At 36.7% G+C, this 16287-nt stretch overlaps 1 protein-coding gene across 1 annotated transcript in view; it reads left to right on the forward strand.

Annotated features, from left to right (window-relative positions):
* SLC30A9 (solute carrier family 30 member 9) overlaps positions 1-12793 on the forward strand; it is an 87710-nt gene extending 74917 nt beyond the window's left edge. The window contains exons 17-18 of the mRNA XM_068974916.1: positions 2874-2987; positions 9720-12793. Of these exons, the coding sequence (XP_068831017.1) occupies positions 2874-2987; positions 9720-9764 (159 nt within the window). The 3' untranslated portion in view covers positions 9765-12793. The remainder of the gene's footprint in view (positions 1-2873; positions 2988-9719) is intronic.
* Positions 12794-16287: the final 3494 nt, after the last annotated feature.

Here is a 16287-nt window from a genome sequence, read left to right on the forward strand (position 1 = left end):
AGTAAATAAAATAAAAGCTTTTCTTTGTAAGTCTTAAAGTCAGTTCAGGTTTCAGCTTCTTAGGGCTCTAAAAATTTGGCAAAGACCTCTTTGTTTAGTGTAAGAGTGAGTCAAAGGAGACAGCAGAAAAGGTAATTTATTATTAAAGTGCTTGTTAGTGCCAGACATTTTATATATGCTATTTTATTTACTCTCAACAACCTGTGAGGTGAAGAAATAATATTTTCATTTTTATTTTATTTATTTTTGATAATTTTTATTGATCTAGTGTTGGCTGTACTGGGTCTTCATTGCTCTGTGGGCTTTCCTCTAGTTGCAGCATCAGGGTCTACTCTAGTTGTGGTGCACGGGCTTCTCATTGTGGTGGCTTCTCTTACGGAGCACGGGCTCTAAGGTCTGTGGTCTTTGGCTGTTGGAGCACGTGGCTCAGGAATTGCAGCTCCTGGGCTCCAAAGTGAAGTGAAGTCACTCAGTCGTGTCTGACTCCTTGTGACCCCGTGGACTGTAGCCTACCAGGCTCCTCCGTGCATGGGATTCTCCAGGCAAGCATAGTGGAGTAGGTTGCCATTTCCTTTTCCAGGGGATCTTCCCAACCCAGGGATTGAACCCGGGTCTCCGCATTGCAGGCAGACGCTTTAACCTTTGAGCCACCAGGGAAGCCCAAAGCACAGGCTTAATAGTTGTGGCCCAAGGGCCTAGTTGTTCCATGTCATGTGGGATCCTCCTGGGCCAGGGATCAAACCCATATCTCCTGCTTTGGCAGGCAGATTCTTTACCACTGAGCCACAAAGGGAGCCCCTTAATTTTTATATATAGGCAAATACAGACACAGAAAGATTAGATAACTTGCCTAAATTTCAGAGCCATAATACGGAATCAGATATTAATTTAGATATCTGTAATTCCAGAATCCATGCTTTTTTATAAAGAGTACTTTAAAGGAAGATTTATAGGTAATAGTATAATGAGTAGAGCAGAGGTTACCACTTGCCTTTATCTAATATTAACATTTACCATACTGTATTTGCTTCAGTTTAGTTCAGTAGCTCACTCGTGTCTGACTCTTTGCAACCTCACGAGCTGTCCATCACCAGCTCCCAGAGTTTACTCAAACTCATGTCCATCGAGTCGGTGATGCCATCCAGCCATCTCATCCTCTGTTGTCCCCTTCTCCTCCTGCCCCCAATCCCTCCCAGCATCAGAGTCTTTTCCAGTGAGTCAGTTCTCTGCATGAGGTGGCCAAGGTATTGGAGTTTCAGCTTTAGCATCAGTCCTTCCAAAGAACACCCAGGACTGTAAGATCTTAAAAAACGAAAAGAAGTCATTTCAGAAATAGTTATAGCCCTTGTTTCTCCTTCTAGATCTCATTCTTTTTTTCCCATCCCAAGAAGTAACAATTGTCTTGAATTTAGTACTTCTCATTTCCATTCAGATTTTTATACTTTTCAACATATTTTTCTTAGCACAAGATAGAATAACACTTCAGGTGTTTGAAAATTGTTATAAATGATATAATATGATTATCTCTATAATTTGTTTAGCAGTGTGTTTTATGTTAATATTATACCCTAATTAATTTACTTTGACTTGCTATATAATATGTCATCTTATAAATGAACATACTGCAGTTTATTTATCCAGTCCCCATTTGATGAAAAGTTATATTGGCCCCAGTGTTAAACTATTGGAAACAACACCACGATGGCATTTTTATACACGTTTCCTTGTTTGCATGTGCAAACTTTAGGGCACATGTGCAAGAAATTTAGGGCACTATTATATAACTCGATTTAAAATAGGTGAGCAATTGGTTGAACATATCTTCAGCTTCGTTAGTTATTGGCAAGTTCAGTTCAGTTCAGTTCAGTTGCTCAGTCACGTCTGACTCTTTGCGACCCCATGAATCGCAGCACGCCAGGCCTCCCTGTCCATCACCAACTCCCGGAGTTCACTCAGATTCACGCCCATAGAGTCAGTGATGCCATTCAGCCATCTCATCTTCTGTTGTCCCCTTAGATATTGGCAAATTGTTCTCCAAAGTATGTCAGTTTAACTTCCATCATCAATGTAGCAAAGTTTCTATTGCTTCACATTTTCGGTAGACTGTATTGACAGTTTAAAAAATTTAAAAAATTTTGTCATTATGATAGATATAAATAGTATCCTGTTGATTTAGTTGATATTTCCGTGATAGTAGTAAGGATAATCAGCATAGAAATTTATTGACCATTGGAATTTCCTCTATTTACTTCATTGTTCATTTACTTTCTCTTATTTTGACAGATTTGTATATGTTTTATTTTTAATATGCTGAGTACTAATCCTTCCTCAGTTACGTATATGCAGCTAACTTCCTAGTTTGTAATTTATCATTCCACTTTGTTGTTTTACAGAAGATTTAATGCAGTTTTTAATTGTATGTCAAATTTGAAATGCTTTTTATTATCTTGATTGAGAAACCCTTCTGTATCCCATTATCATAAAATATTCTTTTCTTCTAAAAAGTTTATGTTTTGCTTTTATACCTATGGTTTTCAGTCCACTTGGAATTATTTATTAGTCTAAGGTAGGGATTTAGGTTTTTTTCCCTATTAAAAAATAATTTTCTCAGCACTACTTACTGATTTGTCCATTCTTTTCTCACTGGTTTTGCAGTGTTACCTCTGTGGAGCATTGTACTCAATTTTTCTGAAATTGATTTTTTTTTTTTTTTATTTTAGAAATAGGTGGTCCATGGCTTATGGCTTGAAAGGTTTCCATATTTCATAAAACTCAATGGTATTTGTTATAATTTTTTTAAAGAAATCATCAATGTGTGACTGATTTTTTTAAAAGAATTTATTTTGTTTTTATGTTATCGTTTTCTTTTATAGGAAATTCAAGAAGTGAAGACTCCTGAAGAACTAGAGACCTTTATGCTTAAACATGGAGAAAATATTATTGATACTTTAGGAGCTGAAGTAGATAGACTTGAGAAGGAACTGAAAGTAAGATATATTTATAAGAATAATATGCTAACAGTGTCACCTATTGTTTGAATATTTATCTGTGTCAGGCACTTTGCTAATTGCATTACTTGTGTGCTTTTATCTTCTCAGTAAACTCATAACGTATCGGTAGTTATGGTCAACAAAATGACCATGTTAGAGAAGTTAGATAATATACTCAAGGAAACAGGGGACTTGGGATTTGAACCTTTATTATTTAGTTTAAGATTCAGTATTTTTAACCCCTGTTCTATACTGATTGCTTAGTTTCTAAAATAGTCAGAGGTTTGTCTTTAAGTAAAAAGTGGCCTCTAATATTTTTAGAGAAAGGTAAAGGGGAAACTTTAGATTCTGTTCAGAAGTTAAAAAAAATGACTTTAAATATGTACATCTTTCGTTAATCTGACATTAATTTATATTTTCTGTTTGTTTCTGTTCAGTTGATAGCATTAGAAGCTATCTTTTTTTTATACTAAAATATTACGTAACCAGACTGCCTTTAAAAATACCTCTGTGTTCTGAAATTGTCATTTGTTGACATTTGAGTTCTAATCATTTGCAGTGATGAAAACTTGTAAATGATTTTTAACATCTATAGTTTGTTGAAGGCAGTGAATTTTCTTTAGTTGATGTTGATGCGTATTTAGTATTGTTAAAAATTGATGAGAAACGACAAATTGAAGGGAAACATTTTTATCACTATTTTACTATCTTTTAGAATCTACGTACGTAATCAGATTAACAGAAGCACTTCAAAAAAAGATGATTTTGTTAATGTATTTGTTTTAATTTTGATTTTGTTATTGTTAATATTACAGTTCATGAGGTTTATCAGGCATGATTTTTAGAACTTCTAGATGAGTAACTGTCACATATTGTGATATTAGGATTCTACTGTCTTAAATATTATTGAGGACTTGAGCTTTTTTGGCAGGTTATATTTATTGATACTTACCAAATTATAAATTACAATTGAGAAATTTAAGAATATTTATTCATATAAAAAGATAAATTTTTATATTCTCTTTTAATGTTATATCAAAACCTGGCAATTGGTAACCTCTTAAAGCTCAGTTGTGATGCAAAATATGAAACCATTCAGTGAACTTTTCATACAATGTTTGAAGTTAAAGGGCACAGTCCACAAGACCATCTTCATTTGTGACACCAGTTGCAAAGTTCAAGGAGTTTCTACGACTATCCTCAGGTTTGATAATTCACTAGGAGGACTCACAGAACTCACTGAATGGTTTGTTACAGTGAAAGGATACAGATTAAAGCTAGCCAAAGGAAGAGGTGTATAGAGCAGAGTTCTGAACCTGGAGTTTCACAGTGTTACATTCATGATAATGTTGTGTGACATTTTGCATGGAGTGCTGCCAACCAGAGAAGCTCAGCTGAGCTTTGGTATCCAGGAGTTTTCTCAGGGCTCTGTAGTTGACTGCTTGAGTAGCCGATCTCTCATCTCCAGCCTCTGTAAGGAAGAGCTGACACCTTTAGTCTCCACCCCTTTCTGGAGATACAGCAGCCACCATGTGGCCAAAGATAAACAAAAACATAATTATTAGGCAGGATTTCCAAGGTCCTGAAGATGACCTCCCAGTAGCCAAGAGCAACTGTCAGACCTCTCTTTGGATACAATAAGTTCTCTCCTATACACTACTATATTAAAATCTGTTAGCTTATCTTTGTTCTCTGTCTGATGGCATCTTTTAGCCCATGCGTGATTCTTTAGCATTATGAATTGGTCATTTGGAAGATACTGTCTCATTGAATTTATGCACATCACTCAAATGTTGATACATTTCTAAATATTGGGAAGCTGTCAGACTCATCATGGTGAATATGAGTTTTTCAGCATCCTAATTTTGACCTGAAAGCTTGCATTTTATTATTAGCAGCAAAATACTATTAGTTGTTTTTCTTGCAGTAGACTTATTTTGTTTATTTCCTAAGAGGGTGCCTACCAAATAACCAGATTTTAACAACCATGGTTTGTTAGTTATTCTTTCAAGTAAAAATGGTGTTCAGATAAAAAGCATCTGATTGCGCTCATTCAAGCACTCATGGGGGTTCCTTTCCTTGTGACATCAGACTTCAGTGTGGAACTAGAGGGCTTTATACATACTTCCCATTTTGTCACAAAACATTTTTTAAAAATTGTATGCAAGGATTTCAGTTTAATGATTTTTAACATCTATAGTTTGTTGAAGACAGTGAATTTTCTTTAGTTGATGTTGATCAGTATTTAGTATTGTTAAAAATTGATGAGAAATGACAAATTGAAGGGAAACATTTTTATCACTATTTTACTATCTTTTAGAATCTACGTATGTAATCAGATTAACAGAAGCACTTCAAAAAAATGATTTTGTTAATGTATTTGTTTTAATTTTGATGATTTTGTTATTGTTAACATTATAGTTCATGAGCTTCATCAGGCATGATTTTCAGAACTTCTAGATGAGTAACTGTCACATATTGTGATATTAGGATTCTACTGTCTTAAATATTATTGAGGTCACAAAGAGTTGGATGCAACTGACCATTCATGTGATTTAATTAGAAGCCATTAAATCGTTAATTATAGTCTTTTCAGCCAAAGATGGAGAAGCTCTATACAGTCAGCAGAAACAAGACCAGGAGCTGACTGTGGCTCAGATCATGAACTCCTTATTGCCAAATTCAGACTTAAATTGACGAAAGTAGGGAAAACCACTAAACTATTCGGGACCTAAATAAAATCCCTTACAGTGGAAGTGACAAATAGATTCAAGGGATTAGATCTGATAGACAGAGTGCCTGAAGAACTATAGATGGAGGTTCATGACATTGTACAGGAGGCAGTGATCAAGACCATCCCCAAGAAAAAGAAATGCAAGAAGGCAAAATGGTTGTCTGAGAAGGCTTTCCAAATAGCTGAGAAAAGAAGAGAAGCTAAAGGCAAAGCAGAAAAGGAAAGATATACCCATCTGAATGCAGAGTTCCAAAGAATAGCAAGGAGAGATAAGAAAGCCTTCCTCAGCGATCAGTGCCAAAAGTAGAGGGAAACAATAGAATGGGAAAGACTAGAGATCTCGTCAAGAAAATTAGAGACACCAAGGGAATGTTTCATGCAAAGATGGGCACAATAAAGGACAGAAATGGTGTGGACCTAAGAGAAGCAGAAGATATTAAGGAGAGGTGGCAAGAATATACAGAAGAACTATACAAAAAAGATCTTTATGACCCAGATAACCACAATGGTGTGATCACTCACCTAGAGCCAGACATCCTGGAATGTAAAGTTAAGTGGGCCTTAGGAAGTATCACTATGAACAAAGCTAGTGGAATGGAATTCCAGTTGAGCTATTTCAAACCCTCAAAGATGATGCTGTGAAAGTGCTGCACTCAGTATGTCAGCAAATTTGGAAAACTCAGCAGTGGCTGTAGGACTGGAAAAGGTTTTCATTCCAGTCCCAAAGAAGGGCAGTTCCAAAGAATGCTCAAACTACTGCACAATTGCACTCATCTCACACGCTAGCAAAGTAATGCTCAAAATTCTCCAAGCCAGACTTCAACAATACGTGAACGATGAACTTCCAGATGTTCAAGCTGGATTTAGAAAAGGCAGAGGAACCAGAGATCAAATTGCCAACATCCGTTGGATCATCGAAAAAGCAAGAGAGTTCCAGAAAAACATCTTCTTCTGCTTTATTGACTACACCAAAGCCTTTGACTGTGTGGATCACAACAAATTGTGGAAAATTCTGAAAGAGATAGGAATACCAGACCACCTGACCTGCCTCCTTAGAAATCTGTATGCAGGTCAGGAAGCAGCAGTTAGAACTGGACATGGAACAACAGACTGGTTCCAAATCAGGAAAAGAGTATGTCAAGGCTGTATATTATTACGCTGCTTATTTAACTTATATGCAGAGTACATCATGCAAAATGCAGGACTGGATGAAGCACAAGCTGGTATCAAGATTGCCAGGAGAAATATCTATAACCTCAGATATGCAGATGGCACCACCCTTATGGCAGAAAGTGAAGAAGAGCTAAAGATAAAGAGCCTCTTGATGAAAGTGAAAGAGGAGAGTGAAAAAGTTGGCTTGAAACTCAACATTTGGAAAACTAAGATCATGGCATCTGGTCCCATCACTTCATGGCAAATTGTGAAGACTTTATTTTTCTGGGCTCCAAAATCACTGCAGATGGTGACTGCAGCCATGAAAATAAAAGACCCTTGCTCCTTGGAGGAAAAACTATGCCCAACCTAGACAGCATGTTAAAAAGTAGAGACATTACTTTGCCGACAAAGGTCCATGTAGTCACAGCTATGGTTTTTCCAGTAGTCATGTGTGAATGTGAAAGTTGGACTATAGAGAAAGCTGAGCAGCAAAGAATTGATGCTTTTGAACTATGATATTGGAGAAGACTCTTGAGAACCCCTTGGAATGCAAGGATAACAAACCATTCAATCCTGAAGGAAATTAGTCCTTAATATTCTTTGGAAGGACTGATGGTGAAGCTGAAACTCTAATACTTGGCTACCTGATGCAGAGAACTGACTCATTTGAAAAGACCCTGATGTGGGAAAGATTGAGGGTAGGAGGAGAAGGGGACAACAGAGGATAAGATGGTTGGATGGCATCACCAGCTCAATGAACATGAGTTTGAGCAAGCTCCGGGAGTTGGTGATGAATAAGGAAGCCTGGCATGCTGCAGTCCATGGGGTCTCAAAGAGTTGGACACTCTGAGCGACTGAACCGAACTGAAATCATTAATAGACTGAATTATCTCATGTTTTTGAGTTATATAAGTCTTTCAAACCAAGAAGCCACATTTTGCCTACACTTTCAGGTGAAAATATCCCTGACTAATGTGGTTGTGGTGGTTTAGTTCCTTAAATTGTGTCCAACTCTTGCCAACCCATGGACTGTAGCCTCCTAGGCTCCTTTGTCCATGGGATTCTCCAGGCAAGAATACTGGAGTGGGTTGCCATTTCCTTCTCCAGGGGATCTTCCTGACCCAGAAACCAAACCCAGGTCTCCTGCAGTGCAGGCAGATTCTTTACAGACTGAGCTATGAGGGAAGCATAGCTAAGGTGGTCATCAGTTCAGTTCAGTCGCTCAGTCGTGTCCGACTCTTTGCAACACCATGGACAGCAGCATGCCAGGCCTCCCTGTCCATCACCAACTCTTGGAGTCTACTTAAACTCATGTCCATTGAGTTGGTGGTGCCATCCAACCATTTCATCCTCTGTCGTCCCCTTCTCCTCCTGCAGGAGGAGAGGAGGAGAAGGTGGTCATAAGGTACAATTAATCTCAAGTCAAAGGAAGGTTCTTGTGTTATGTATCATATCCATAGTGGGAAAATCCTCCCGAATCTTACCTTGCTCTGTAGTAGCATAACGTTACAATGTCTGCTTATTTAACGTGTGTTTCCTCACTAAAGATAAGTTCTTTCAGGTCAAGCGCTGTTTGTTTCTTGTTCATTGTTGTATGCTTCAGTGCTTGCTACAGTCTAGGCCTATAATAATTTTTGTTGTTGAAATTTCTTTAGATTTTTCCACAATCTGACTTCTGCTTATCTTTCCAGTCTTATCACTAACCCTCCCTTTTTGCAGTTTCTGTGCTGATCATAGCATAGAGTCAGCAGGCTCTCTGACTTAGTTCGTGTTGTTTCTTCTGTCTAGACCCTTTTCCTCATCTGTCTGGAAAATTCACTGTATTCAAACCTAGGTTAGATAGTACATCCTCAGTGAATTCCTTCTGGATCTCATGAATGAACGTAATAGATCTCATGTTATTGTAACCAGAATCATTATTTAGTACATGAAAATAGTTAGGAGCTTTGGGGTCTGGAGTCCGGCCTGGAATCTGTCTTGCCTCCATCACTTACTAGCTGTGTGACTTTGGATGGTTAGTTAATTTCTTTAACCTTCAGTTTTCCCATATGTAAAATGGAAATAATTTGGTTATTATAAAATAGTTTTAAAGCGCGTATTATTCCATGAAGCCTCTTGCACAGTGTTTGAGACAAGAGTAACTGCTCATTAAATGTTAACTGATTATTATTACTAGTTATAATGCATTAACTCATAAAGGTTATTCATATACTTGCCTCTGACTAAACTAAGTCGCTCAGAGTCAGAAGCAGAGTCTTACTTACTAACCATAGCTCTACTTTCTAGAACAGTCTTAGATCAAGACTATGTGGACTGTTACTGGAATATGTAAAATAAGTTAATATCAGCTTAATTCTGATTATTATTGTTCTGCAGTGATTTTCACCACAAATGAGAGTATTTGTCCTGCTTTGCAATACTTTGCATGTACTAGATTCTTAATTCATTATTGTGTTAATGAACATACGGACAAAACTCAGGGAGGTTGGACTACTTACTGTTAGTGTTTATAGTGTATAATTGGTCATTGTTGATCTTGTGTTTTTCCCTATGTAAATATTTCTGTTGATACTATGCTACAGCGGAATAGTTTGACCAGATGTTTTCATTGGCTTTAGGGAGCAAAAGAAATAAAAAGAGCGACTCTCCTGGCAGTCCAGTGTCTCAGACTCTGAGCTTCCAATGCTGGAGGCACATGGGTAATGATCCCTGGTTGGGGAACTAAGATCCCACATGCCATATGGTGCATCTAAGTAAATAAAATTGATAAAAAGGAATAAAGGAAATAGAAGATTGTCTTTTGCTATTAATAATGTAACGGTGATTTTTTTTCCTTCCAGAAACGAAATCCTGAAGTTAGACATGTAGATTTAGAGATACTATAGACTTGATGGGATGAATCACCTTGGAACCAAGTTTGCGAAGACTACTTTCCCACCCTGAGGGAGTCATTGCCATTCAGAAGCCGTTTATTTGAAGATGGAGGAAGTATTTATATGAAAAGGGCAATTCAACAGTCCATAGAACTAAAACAGCTTCTTCTAAGAGACATATTACAAGTTGAATCAATTTGGAAATCATGTTTTTATGTTTCAATGGGAAACGTTTTAGTTACTTAAATTGTTCATAATTTCTTATTTTAGCCTGTCAGTGTGTGTTGTACCTGCAGTCATGTTTCCTTCCTTCACATGGGTAAAAATAAGCAGCATCCATAAGATTCAGATTTTTTATTTTGTTGCCAGTGAAGATTTCACTCCATCAAAACCTGTCAGTCTTGAACATTCTGGCTAAATCTTGTATTCTGGTTTTTAAAACAGTCACTCCGTTTTCAAAGTGTGTCTTTCCTTATAGAATGTAGAAATTATTTCGACATAGCTTGTATTTTTGCCCTGAGCACTAAGAGGAACACTGTCCTAATAACTTAGTTATCCATAAATGTTCATTCCAGTAGGACTTTGTTACTAAATTGAAGGAAGATAACTTCAGTACACTCTTGTAGGTCATGCTAGTTGCCATTTTGTAAAATTTCTTTTCTCTCCTTTGTTTTTTTTCCTTATTTAGTTCAATTTTTCTAATGGTAGGAAGTATAACTCTAGATGTTTCCATGGGCCAGTGTGATGACTGGTTTTTAGTGTTTGTTTTTGACTGGCTCCAGTGCTGCTGTGTGCATTTACTAGGAGATAATGCATTTATAAGCATTTTGACATTCTGTAAAGTGGACTAGAAATATTTATAATTTTACAGACACCACAGCATTTTATTTTTAATTTATTTTAAAAGAGGCACTACTTATGTACATCTGAACTGTGTGATATTTCTTGCTTTCCGAGATAGAGATGTAAACCTCTAATACAGAAACTTGTGACCATGACTTTATTTAATGTCATAGTCAATAGTATAACAGGAGTTTCTTGCAGTTACAAATGGGCATTTAGCATAAAGTATGATTACAAATTATGTAAGTAGCTTTCTAATGATCATAAAGTATCAAGGTGAAAAAACATGCAATTCGGTAATTAAAAACTTAGTGCAAAACTACAGCTGTGTCTCTCCATTCATCAAACCAGTTCACATGCACTTTAAATTGTTCAGGGACCGATAAGCATTGTCCATGCAAGAGTGATGGCTGGATGAATACTCTCTCTGCTAGGTACGGGGGTGTTTAAGGACCTAGGTCAGTGTCTATAAACTTATTTAGATTGAAGTTTATCAATTATAGCAAATTGTAATGCCAGAAGCAAAAAATAAACATTTGATTAAAGGGTTTGTAGTGGTAATTTTTTGACCCAGAACTGTCATTTACTGGAAAATTGTGAAAATCTAGTTTGCTGTACATTTTTTACCATTACAAAGCATTTTGCATGCTGTACATTTTAAGTGAAATAACATTCCAATTTTATTTTTTAAGATATAAAACTCTTTTATACATATATCTGTGTACACCCACAATTTGTTCTTACAGTTTCAAATTCTTCACCCTTTTTAAGAAACTTTTTTTTACCCATTATAATTCACTCTATATTTTCTATGTCTGCCTTCCTCCCCTTTCCCACCTGCCATTTTGTTATCCATGTCACATTATATCCAATTTCCTCCTAGTAAAATTACTCTGAAAAATATCACATAGCTAGACAAGAATATTAACTTATTGAAAAAAATCTCAAGTTGATGTGCAATAGTTATTCCAAATGGTAGATTTTGTTTAAAGGACTCCCTGAAAGAAGCCAATCCCTGATACTTCTTTCACTTTTCTAATCTGATCTTGACTGAAGTAATACCTAATTGAAGGTTATGTTTCTGTCCTTTCTTCCTGGTCTTGTCCTGCACTGATACTTTAAAGTTTAAGTGAAATTTGACATAAAGAAGTACAGCCTGTCTAGGAATTTAAGGTATAACAACACTGGTCTTTGTTTTCTTTTAAATGAGAGTCAAATTTGAATTTTGAAATCAGTAAATTTTATCCTCTTTCTTTAAGATAATATCTAATGTTGGACAGAGAAGAGGTCAGTTAAGGCCATTACTTCTCTTTGTATTAAGCTGAAATCTGGAAACTAGCAAAGACGAAGTATACTTGTTTTCAGTCCTGGTTGTAAGTAACAGGCCCCAGACTATGGAAGGTGGCATGTCTCTCAGACCACAGCAGAGGATGAGGAGTAGAGATCTATTTTTAAGTGGACTATGTTAGTGGCCAGTAATATTCAGTTCCAAAGAGGGAGATTCCTGAACATATACTTAGGAAACTGTAAGATAGAATCAGATTGGAAAACCTTCAAGTTTATTAAAAAATAAATTTATATCTGCATACATCCTCCTACACACCAAATAACCCAGAACAACAAAATGGCATTAGATTTGAATTTTGGGTATATGACTTCAGTGTGTTACCTTAATTATCCTGTACTTTGGGTAATGCTTTTTGGTAAAATTACACCATCTAGAGGAAATGGCTTAAGTTTTAAATCTGATAACTTTTTGAGAATGCTGGAAACTACAGAAGATTGCACAGGCATTTGGAATTTATACTATTTTTCTTAGATTGCATTTGTCAAGCTTTGGCATTTCTTTTAAATATGATGACCCCCAATTTGCCAAACTGTCAGAAGTCAGTGAAGCAAAGAATTGAAGGTAAAATGTTGATTCAGAGATTGTCCCCCCTAAATCCCTCATCTTTGTCTCTGAAATGGAACTTTGGAAAGCATTTATGTAGAAGATTGGTCTGGCAGCCTTTATATTTGCATTTAAGTTTACTAGCATCTCTAGACTTGGTTTTATGGAAAAGAAAATTTTTGTTTCTATTACATTGTATTTCATCTGTCTGATCTCTGTGGCAGGTTAGATTTCCCTGGTCTCAGGATGTGTTCTTCCCTAATAAATGTTGTATGTAAATAAGAATGTTTTACTTCTTAGTTTGGGATTTCTGCCCCCTGGTGAATAAATGTTTGTTAAATATTTCTTTACCTCATGTGCTAACCTTAAATATGCCTTTGTTTCCAAACAATTTATTATTTCTTGAGCATGGTTGTTAATTTGTGGGTGTCCTCAGTTTTACAAAACTAAGATATAAAAACCCTTGTTTTATAATCCATTTACAGTATAAAGAGAACTATTACTATACTGTTAGGATATCATGTGCTTGGTAAAGTGAAAATTTAAAAATTTATATTCCTTAGTGACACATACCATGCTGTATCACTGCATTTTGACAAAGTAAGATTATTGGAACATGTTAGTTGGTTTATGTCTTTTGAGATATACCTATATAGTATATTTAGGGGGAAAAAGTATAAAAATTAAAACAATGAAAGATTGAGCCTAGAGCCAGCCTGTAGTGGGGTCCAGGTTGAATTCTGTACTAATCCTGCAGGAAGCCCAACTATGTTTCCTTTTTCACAAGAAACTGAGCCACATTAGTTATTCGAAGTAATTCAGTGTTTTGAGAGCACATGAAGTGAAGTGAAGTCGCTCAGTCGTGTCCGACTCTTTGTGACCCCATGGACGGTAGCCTATCAGGCTCCGCCGTCCATGGGATTTTCCAGGCAACAATACTGGAGTGGGCTGCCATTTCCTTCTCCAGGGGATCTTCCCAACCCAGGGATCGAACCTGTGTCTCCTGCATTGCAGACAGACACTTTACCGTCTGAGCCACCAGGGAAACCCTTGAGAGGGCATATCTCCCTCCAAATCAAAACATGCTGAAAATAAAAGCAGTACAGTTTAGAATTTGTGAAGCAAAATCCAAAATATGTGTGTGTCTTTAAGAGCTTGTAGATGTTTTAAAATAGACAAAAGTAAAATAAAAAATCCGTTGTATATAATGGCTGTCTTTGAACTGTTTATGCCAAGTACAATTTTTGATGTACACGCATCCCTCAGAGGTTGCAGGTTCTGCCCCAGACCACTGCGATAAAGCAAACATTAAAGCAAGTCATACAAATTTTTTGGCTTCCTATTGCATATAAAAGTTACGTTGGACTTCCCTGGTGGTTCAGTGGCTGACTCCATGTTCCCAGTGCAGGGGGCCTGGGTTTGATTCCTGTTCAGGGAGCTAGATCCCACATGCCACAACTTAAGAGTCTGCATGCTGCAACGAAAATTATCCAATGCTGCAGCTAAAATTAAAAAAAATTTTTTTAATTAAAAAATTTTAAGAAAGGATTGCACATGCCAAAAATGAAAACCTAGCACAGCCAAATAAATGTTTAGAAGTTATGTTTAGAGTATACTGTAGTCTGTTAAGTGTGCAATAGCATTATGCCTGAAAGCATGATGTAAATACCTTAATTTAAAAGTACTTTATTGCCAAAAAATGCTAGCCATCATCTGGGCCTTTTGAGAGGCTTAATGCTGATGGAGAGTCTTGTCTTGATGTTGATGGCTGCTGACTGACCAGGGTAGTGGTAGTTGCTGAAGACTGAGAGTTGCTGTGCCAATTTCTCAAGATAATAAAGTTTCCCTATGTCATTGGACTTGCTTTCTTGAACAGTTTCTCTGTAGCATGCTATGTCATTTGATAGCATTTTACCCACAGTAGAACTTTGTAGATTGTCCTCCAATTTTCTATACAGTAGAAAATTGAAGTTAATCTTCCCAAACCCTGCCCTGCTTTATCAATTAAATTTACATTATATTTTCAGTACTTTGTTTTCATTTCAATATTCTTCACAGCATCTTCACCAGGAGTCAGTCCACCCCAAGAAACCACTTTCTTTGCTCATTCATAAAAAGCAGTTTCTCATCTATTACAGTTTTATCATGAGATTGAAGTAATTCAGTCACATCTTTAGGCACCACTTCAAATTCCAATTTCCCTGCTATTTCTACCGCTTCTGCAGTTATTCCCTCCACTGAAGTTCTTGAATGCCTCAGTCATCTGTGAGGGTTGGAAGCTTCCAACCTGCTGTTAATGTTGATAATTTGTCCTCTTTCTGTGAACCACTTCTGCTCTTAATAACATCTACAATGGTGAATCCTTTCCAGGTTTTCAATTGACTTTACCTAGATCCATCAGAGGAATCACTACAGCTTTATGGAATATATTTCTTAAATAATTAGATTTGTAAGTCTTGGTCCATGGGCTCCAGAATGGATGTTGTGTTAGCAAGCATGAAAATATTAGTTTTGTGGTACATCTCCATCAGAGCTCTGGGGTGACCAAGTAGTTGTCAATAATGGAGAAGCTCCATACAGTCAGCAAAAACAAGTCCTATATCTGACTGTGGCTCATATTGTGAGCTCGTTGCAATATTCAGACTTAAATTTGAAGAAAGTAGGGAAAACTACTAGGCCATTTAGGTATGGCCTAAATCAAATCCCTTAACGATTATACAGTAGAAGTGACAAATAGATTCAAGAGATTAGATCTGATAGAGTGCGTGAAGAACTATGGACGGAGGTTTGTAACACTGTACAGGAGGAGGTAACCAAAATCATCCCAAAGAAAGAAATGCAAGAAGGCAAAATGGTTGTCTGAGGAGGCCTTACAAATAGCTGAGAGAAGAGAAGTGAAAGGCAAAGTATAGAGGGAAAGATATGTAGTGTTCCAAAGAATAGCAAGGAGAGATAAGAAAGCCTTCTTAAGTGAACAGTGCAAAGAAATAGAGAAAAACAATAGGCAAGACCAGAGGTCTCTTAAAATTAGAGATACCAAGGAAACACTTCATGTAAAGATGGGCTCGATAAAGGACAGAAACCGTAAGAACCTAACAGAAGCAGAAGAGATTAAGATGAGGTGGCAAAAATATACAGAACTGTACGAAAAAGATCTTAATGACCCAGATAACCATAATGGTGTGATCACTTACCAAGATCCAGACATTCTGGAGTGTGAAGTCAGGTAGGCCTTAGGAAGTATTACTTCGAACAAAGCTAATGGAGGTGATGGAATTCCAACTGAGCTATCTCAAATCCTAAAAACAATGCTGTTAAAATGCTGCGTTCAACATGCCATCAAATTTGGAAAACTCAGCAGTGGCCATTGGACTGGAAAAAGTCAGTTTTCATTCCATTTGCAAAGAAAGGCAATGCCAAAGAATGCTCAAACTACTGCACAATTGTGCTCATTTCATATGCTAGAAAAGTAATGGTCAAAATCCTTCAAACTAGGTGTCAGCAATACGTGAACTGAGAACTTCCAGATACAAAAGCTGGATTTAGAAAAGGTGGAGGAACCAGAGATCAAATTGCCAACATCCATTGGATCATAGAAAGAGCAAGAGCAATATTTTGAAAGGAATTTTTTTTTTGAGCTGTGTGTTTCAACAGTTGTCTTAAAATATTCAGTAAACCTTGTAAACATATGTTGCCTTCTGAAGGCTTTGTTCTTCCACTCATAGAGCACAGGTAGAGTAAATTGAGCCTAACTTTCAAGGGCCCTAGGATTTTTGGAATGGTAAAAGCGTTGGCTTCAAG

This window comes from Capricornis sumatraensis, chromosome 7 (assembly GCF_032405125.1).
Source record: "Capricornis sumatraensis isolate serow.1 chromosome 7, serow.2, whole genome shotgun sequence".
Classification (NCBI taxonomy): domain Eukaryota; kingdom Metazoa; phylum Chordata; class Mammalia; order Artiodactyla; family Bovidae; genus Capricornis; species Capricornis sumatraensis.